Source organism: Petromyzon marinus, unplaced genomic scaffold, assembly GCF_048934315.1.
Source record: "Petromyzon marinus isolate PM22_M1 ecotype Great Lakes invasive population unplaced genomic scaffold, UKy_Petmar_22M1.pri1.0 PM_Scaffold_423, whole genome shotgun sequence".
Classification (NCBI taxonomy): Eukaryota; Metazoa; Chordata; class Hyperoartia; order Petromyzontiformes; family Petromyzontidae; genus Petromyzon; species Petromyzon marinus.
In genome coordinates this window covers 70398-78399 of record NW_027423417.1, presented here as the reverse complement: position 1 = coordinate 78399, position 8002 = coordinate 70398, and the positions used below count along the sequence as shown (strand labels likewise).

The window sequence follows — 8002 nt, the reverse complement described above, 5'->3', positions numbered from 1 at the left end:
CTTTTATGAGGTTCGCGGTGGCCATATCGATGGATTGGAACCAGTAGCATTGAGGCTTTGCGTCCAAAGCCCTGGGTCTATGTCTCTGTCTTTCTCTCCGAACCTCACGCGGTTCAACGTGTCCATGACGGACACGCTCCTGAACCAGCATTCGCTGTGATCTTAGCAGCCCTTGTACGAACCGCGCGCGGTTTCGGTGGTGTGTGGTGGTGTGCGTCTAACGCCTGACCCTTCCTCTGCAGGAGCTGGCCGCTCTTCGGGCTCAGCTGGAGGGCTCCTCGATGTCTGTGGAGGTGGACAGCGCCAAGGGCAAGGACCTCAGCAAGATCCTGGCAGAGATCCGGGCTCAGTACGAGGCCATGATCGCCAGGAACCGCGTCGATCAGGAGGAGGCCTTCAAGAAGCAGGTGGGTGGGTGTGGGCGGCCGGGGAGGGGAGGTGGGAGAGATGAAGCAAAACGCGGCTCGAGTAAAAAAAAAACAACAAACGAAAGCAACCCAAAAGGCCCGAGCAAAAGTAATCCATGGCGTTCCAGATTAGCAGGGGGGAGGCACTGGACAGCGAGGCTCGCTCTCAAAACGTCCGGGACAGTTTCGAAACGAAGCAACTTTAATCGGTTTCGTGCGGCTAGTTGGGACTCGGGAGGGCAATGGCGCAGAAACTGAGCCCAGGCCGCGAGAGCCTACGCCGCCCGGTACGAGGAATTATCACGGGCCTCCATTTTAAAATGAGAACTTGCGGCCATTTTTTTTTGTTTATCACGGCGGCCGCCATTTTGAAATTACAACGGCGGCCATTTTAAAATATTGAACCAATGCTGCCCTCTGCTGGTATGAAAATGTAATAGTAATAGGTTTCACCCTTCTGACTGGCACAAAAACTGACAACTTTATTCAAGGCATCGTGTTTGCAATAACCGCAGCACAAGCAGTCAAAATGCAAACAAAAAGAGACAACTCTGATAATAATAATATTGGCATTGTCCTTGAATTTGATTGGTCCACACCCGAGACGGCTTTTCTTAGAGCCTAGTCTCCACTATTACTATATCTTGTTACTGGCAAAGGAGGTCTCATAATGTAAATGCTCACCCCGAGCCCTCAATAACTCTGATAGTGCGTTGTTTTTTAGTTGTACGCCTTTTGGCGTCTTCTGGTCCAACACCAGTGGAGACTAAAGGGCTCTTAGAAAAGCCGTCTCGGGTGTGGACCAATCAAATTCAAGGACAGTGCCAATATTATTATCAGAGTTGTCTTTTTTTGTTTGCATTTTGACTGCTTGTGCTGTGGTTATTGCAAACACGATGCCTTGAATACAGGTGTCAGTTTTTGTGCCAGTCAAAAGGGTAAAAACCTATTACTATATCTTGTTACTGGCAAAGGAGAGCTCATAATGACAATGTAAGTTGGGTGATTAATTATACACTCGTTTATCTTATATTAGACTTTAAAAAAAGTTGCATAAGTGTTGCATCCATACAGACACCCCGACGCATCTTTCTCCGCTTCTCTAAAACCCAGAGAGGACGAGATGTTTGACATTTTCGCCTAGGTTTGACGTTTCCTGCTATGCGTGTTCAGGGCTATTGCCCTTAAATGTCGACCGCAACACGGAGGGTTGTTTAAAAAAAAAAAAACGTTTAACAACGCCACGAGAAATTCGCTGCCTCCGGCCTCTAGAGACCACCTGGACAGGATGCCAGGCGATGTGTTGACAATGGTGGCGAACAAGGGGGGAGACTCTCCGAAGCTACTGACGTGCATTTTGTTATCACGTTGCGGTGTATTCTCCGTTCTTTTCCCATCGAAAACGACGGCCCCGTGGAAGTGTCCTTGGCTCTTTCGGCAAAGTCGCGTTGAAGGGAAACAATAAAGTAATAAAATATATATAAAACGATAAAAATTCTCACGACGTTTCGACCATAACACAAACGGTCGTCATCAGGTGTGTCGGTTCGCATTAATTTATTTATTTTTAACGGTGTATTTATTTATTTATAAAAACGTTAGCACCACGGGCAGCGATTTGGCAGTTTGTTTTGAAGGACGAGTCCATCTATCTTCTGAAACAGAGGAAGGGGGAGACGAAAAATTAATGTATGCTGTCTGAAAGCCGCCGTAAGCGTGAACAATCAATTAAGACCCGAAATGGTTTTTCAAATCCTTCCAATGATTGCTAAGCCAGAATCCATCTTCTCGGTTGGAATTGTCTCTGTGCTTTGTTATATGTGGATAGCCTCATGAACGAATCTCTCATGGTAGCCAGATGGCGTAGAAGTGCTAACATTTTTGCGATTTAAAGCTTTCGTGACTGCAGGGAATTCCTATCATTGGTTCTTTCGGTAAAGTCACCGCGTAGAAGGGAAACAATAAAATAATACAAGCAACACAAACTAAAATCAAAATTCTCACGACGTTTTCATCGCAACACACCTGATGATGATGATGATTGCTTGTGTTGCAATCGAAACGTCGTGAGAATTTTAATTGTTTTAATTGTATTGTTTAATTTATTTCCCCTTCTACGTGACCTTTTATACCCGAGAGAACCAACAATGTGTTAACATTTTGTTGAAGCACCCTGCACTTTCCCACTTTCCTGCCACGGTGATATTGACAAATGTGAGTTTGTCACCTACCACCGTGAATGCACATTGTTACGCATGGCGAGATGGTGGCTAGGAGATGTTAACTACTTCGACTGGTATGCAGGAGGTCGTGGGTTTGACCCCGACCCTGACGATGCTTGCTGCTGCTGCTGCTGAATATTTGGAGCTTGCATCTGTCTCTCTCTCTCTCTGTGGCTGTTGGGATTTTCTCCCGGGGTCCTCCGATTTTTTTTTTTCCTTCCACATTTTAGAATCAACATGACATGTTTTAGAGTATTTGGCTGATTGTAAATTCCCACTTGATGAGCCGCTTTGTTGAGCTATTAGTTGTGGATAAGCCAGGTCGTTTCCAAAAAATGGCTACAGAGCCCAGAGTGCCTTACATGGGTAAACAAACAATAATTGTTTATGTTCTGGGTTCTTTCGGTAAAGTCACCACGTAGAAGGGAAACAATAAAACAAAAAATATACAAAACAATAATTTTTGTTTTATTGTTTCCCTTCTACGTTAGTAACTTTACCGAAAGAACCAATAATATTAATCCCTGCAGTCACGGAAGCTTTAAATAAAAAACAGTTTAATATATATGTTTTATTATAACCCAGAGTGCATCTCTTCGTTGCCACCAACAGCGATCTAACAATGTCCATCTTTTTTTTCCCCCCCCCCCCCTCTCCCTGCCAATCCAGGTGGACACGGTGAAGGTGGCCTCCGTTCAACAGAACCAGGCAGCCCAGTCGGCCAAGAACGAGGTGGTGGAGACTCGACGCTCCATGCAGTCGCTCCAGGCTGAGCTAGACTCCCTGCGCGGGCTGGTGAGTGAGTGAGTGGGTGGATGGGGAGGCGTCGCCACCACCAGCACTACACAAACCAAGCAACTACCGCACAATTTTCTGGCCACAACCCCGTCGCCATCGCTTCTGAGCTGGTTGAATGCCATTCTGGTTAAACGGTGGAGCATTAGTATCTTTTGTATCATTCAAAGGCCCCCCACCCCACCCATCTTCATGCTAGGCCCTGAAGCTATAGCTCACTCGGCTTGTGCATTATGTCCGGCCCTGGCACAACCGCACGCTCCACTTAACTCGCCCTCCGGACCCCCCTCTCCAGATCCGCTCGCTGGAGCAGCAGCTGCAGGACACGGAGGAGCGCAACGCGCGGGAGCTCTCCGGCTACACCAACGTGATCCAGCGCCTCGAGGGGGAGCTCAACAACATGCGTGGAGACATCAACAGGCAGCTCAAGGACTACTCGGACCTCCTCAACATGAAGATGAAGCTCGAGGAGGAGATCGCCACCTACAGACGCCTGCTGGAAGGGGAGGACAGCCGGTACGGTGGTGGTGGTGGTGGTGTGGGTGGTGGTGGTGGTGGTGGGGGTGGTGGTGGTGGTGATGGTGGTGATGGTGGTGATGGTGTGGTTGGTGGTTGGTGGTGGTGGAGGTGGAGGTGGTGGTGATGTGGGTGGGGGTGGTGATGGTGGTGGTGGTGTGGGTGGTGGGTAGTGGTGGGGTGGAACTGGGGGAGGTGGTGGTGATGATGGTGTGGGTGGTGATGGTGGTGATGGTGGTGATGGTGGTGATGGTGGTGATGGTGTGGGTGGTGGTGGTGATGATGGTGTGGGTGGTGGTGGTGATGATGGTGTGGGTGGTGGTGGTAATGATGATGGTATTGGTGGTGATGGTGTGGGTGGTGGTGATGATGGTGGTGGTGGTGGTGGGGTGGTGGTGATGATGGTGGTGGTGATGATGGTGGTGGTGGTGGTGATGATGGTGGTGGTGATGGTGTGGGTGGTGGTGGTGGGGTGGAACTGGGGGAGGTGTAATTGTGCCAAAGTGGGAGCCGGTGAAGGACCTCGCCGACCATGCCTATCGGTTCCCTAACCGTGCGAGCCAAGCCCCCCAAGCCCCCCAAGCCCCCCAAGCCCCCCAAGCCCCCCCAAGCCCCCCCGTCTCAACCTCGAACAGCAACCTTCATCGCTTCACCCTAGCCTCGTGATATTTCCAACAGCCTGCCGTAGGCCCACGTGCGTCGGTCCAATTCCCTCGCTCCCCATCTGGGAACAGGTTCTTAACCCCTTGCCATGTTTGGCATCGGTGACTCATCCTTACGATACTAGGAAGGCCGCTGAAACTATGCACTTTGAAAAAAAAAGTAAGTCTATATTGATAAATGTATTCGATTTTTCGAACTGCCTTTTTTTGCGTGTTCTGTTTTTTTTTTTAATTTGTATTAACGTTGCTGTTATTTTCATTTAAAGCTTTCGTGACTGCAGTAATTCATATTCTTAGTTTTTTCGGTAAAGTCACCACGTTGAAGAGAAACAGCAAAATAATAAAATATATATAAAACAATAAAAAAAATTCTCACGACGTTTCGACCATAACTCAAACGGTCATCTTCAGGTGTGTTGGTTTGCATGAATTTATTTTTAAACGGCGCATTTATTTATTTATAAATAAAGTCTGAGGTTATGGTCGAAACGTCGTGAGAATTTTTTTATTGTTTTATATATATATTTTATTATTTTGTTGTTTCTCTTCAACGTGACTTTACCGAAAAAACTAAGAATATGTTTTGATTTATAGCTTTCGTGACTGCAGTAATTCATATTCTTAGTTTTTTCGGTAAAGTCACGTTGTTTCTCTTCAACGTGACTTTACCGAAAAAACTAAGAATAAGAATATGTTGTTGTTATTATTTCCCTTTCCACCTTTGTCTTCTCCCTTGTCTGTGTGTTTCACTCACTCCCCCCCCCCCCCTCTCCTCCCCCATCCCTCTCGCCCCATTTTCTCCGTCCAGACTGAACGTCAGCCAGAGCTCCAGCGGAGGGGTCAAAATGTAATGGGTGAGTCTCCCGTTCATCGGCCCGCGCGGAGAAGGCCGTAGCCTCGCGCGGATGAGCAGAGCCAGGCGCAAGGTGCCGATGTCCTCGCACGGAGTCTCATAGGGCCCCCACCGTGCAGATGTAGCAATGGACTGGGGAAGGGGGCGATTGCATTGGAGGAATGGGAGCACTGTCGTTGGTGCGACAATGATCTAAACATGCGGTGGATAGACCACGGCTGGTGGTGGTGGTGGTTGGGGTTGGGGTTGGGGGTGGTGGTGGTGGTAGTGGTGGTGGTGGTTAGGGTGTTGGTGGTGTTGGTGGTGGTGGTGGTGGTGGTTAGGGTGTTGGTGGTGGTGGTGGTTAGGGTGGTGGTGGTGGTGGTGATTAGGGTGGTGGTAGTGGTTAGGGTGGTGGTAGTGGTTAGGGTGGTGGTGGTGATTAGGGTGGTGGTAGTGATTAGGGTGGTGGTGGTGGTGGTGGTGGTTAGGGCGGTGGTGGTGGTGGTTAGGGTGGTGGTGGTGGTGATTAGGGTGGTGGTGGTGGTGGTGGTTAGGGCGGTGGTGGTGGTTGTTAGGGTGGTGGTGGTGGTGGTTAGGGTGGTGGTGGTGGTAGTGGTTAGGGTGGTGGTGGTGGTGGTTAGGGTGGTGGTGGTGGTAGTGATTAGGGTGGTGGTGGTGATTAGGGTGGTGGTAGTGGTTAGTGTGGTGGTGGTGGTGGTGATTAGGGTGGTGGTAGTGATTAGGGTGGTGGTAGTGGTTAGGGTGGTGGTGGTGATTAGGGTGGTGGTGGTGGTGATTAGGGTGGTGGTGGTGGTGGTTAGGGCGGTGGTGGTGGTGGTTAGGGTGTTGGTGGTGGTGGTGGTGGTTAAGGTGGTGGTGGTGGTTAGGGTGGTGGTGTTGGTGGTGGTGGTGGTTAGGGTATTGGTGGTGGAGGTGGTGGTTGTTAGGGTGTTGGTGGTGGTGGTGGTTAGGGTGGTGGTGGTGGTAGTGGTTAGGGTGGTGGTGGTGGTGGTTAGGGTGGTGGTGGTGATTAGGGTGGTGGTAGTGGTTAGGGTGGTGGTGGTGGTAGTGGTTAGGGTGGTGGTGGTGATTAGGGTGGTGGTGGTGGTGGTTAAGGTGGTGGTGGTGGTGGTGGTTGTGGTGGTGGTTAGGGTGGTGGTTAGGGTGGTGGTGGTGGTGGTTAGGGCGGTGGTTAGGGTGGTGGTGGTTAGGGTGGTGGTTATGGTGTTGGTGTTGGTGGTGGTTAGGGTGGTGGTGGTGGTGGTTAGGGCGGTGGTTAGGGTGGTGGTGGTTAGGGTGGTGGTTAGGGCGGTGGTTATGGTGTTGGTGTTGGTGGTGGTGCTTGGCGTGCTGCGAGATGAACCCGGCAACCCGAGCTCCATTCCCTCTCACGACCAATGATGGTGACGAATATTTGAACCGGTCCTGGGCTTCCCTATGGTCGACTCGGCCTCAAATGATTACCTGGTGTGCCGTGTGTGTGTGTGTAGTAGTAGTAGTAAACATCGCCACTGGGGAGACAAAGGCGGTCCGGGCAGTGGTGCTGGCCACCTACCCCCTCGTGTACCTTTCTGGCCTTCATAGGTGCTCGCTAACAGCACTTGCCCCTGCAGTCTGTTAGAGGCTACACGGGGGATCGTTGTCTGTGTCTGTGTGTGAGGTGCTAGCTGACAGCACTTGCCCCTGCAGCCTGTTAGAGGCTACACGGGGGATCTTTGTCTGTGTCTGTGTTTGAGGTTCTAGCTAACAGCACTTGCCCCTGCAGCCTGTTAGAGGCTACACGGGGGATCTTTGTCTGTGTCTGTGTGCGAGGTGCTAGCTAACAGCACTTGCCCCCTACAGCCTGTTAGAGGCTACACGGGGGATCTTTGTCTGTGTCTGTGTTTGAGGTTCTAGCTAACAGCACTTGCCCCTGCAGCCTGTTAGAGGCTACACGGGGGATCTTTGTCTGTGTCTGTGTGCGAGGTGCTAGCTAACAGCACTTGCCCCCTACAGCCTGTTAGAGGCTACACGGGGGATCTTTGTCTGTGTCTGTGTGTGAGGTGCTAGCTAACAGCACTTGCCCCCTACAGCCTGTTACAGGCTACACTGGAGGATCTTTGGCTTTCTGTTAACCAATTCTGGCCCTTTGTGTCGTCGTCCCCCCCACCACCACCCCCTCCTCCTCCTTTTCCCACAGGTGGAAGAAGAAGAACCCCCAAAGAGCTCCACGCAGCTCGGGGGAGAACGAGGGGACGGACCCCAGGGAGGGAGGGAGGGATTTTCTCGGCATGCCCTCTGCACCACCACCACCACCACCGCACCAACCACCACCACCACCACCACCGCCACCCTAACCACCACCACCCTAACCACCACCACCACCACCCTAACCACCACCACCCTAACCACCACCACCACCACCCTAACCAACCACCACCACCACCGCACCAACCACCACCACCACCACCACCCTAACCACCACCACCACCCTAACCACCACCACCCTAACCACCACCACCCCACCGCACCAACCACCACCACCCTAACCACCACCACCCTAACCACCACCACCCTAACCACCAC

General features: G+C 51.1%; 1 protein-coding gene across 1 annotated transcript; it reads left to right on the top strand.

Annotated features, from left to right (window-relative positions):
• Positions 1 to 216: 216 nt before the first annotated feature.
• On the top strand, positions 217 to 7746 carry LOC116958675 (keratin, type 1 cytoskeletal 11-like). The gene is made up of 5 exons (XM_076064405.1): positions 217 to 407; positions 3299 to 3424; positions 3720 to 3940; positions 5411 to 5456; positions 7617 to 7746. Exons 1-4 carry the CDS (start codon positions 282 to 284, stop codon positions 5451 to 5453), a joined length of 516 nt encoding a protein of 171 aa, XP_075920520.1. The 5' UTR covers positions 217 to 281; the 3' UTR covers positions 5454 to 5456; positions 7617 to 7746.
• Positions 7747 to 8002: the final 256 nt, after the last annotated feature.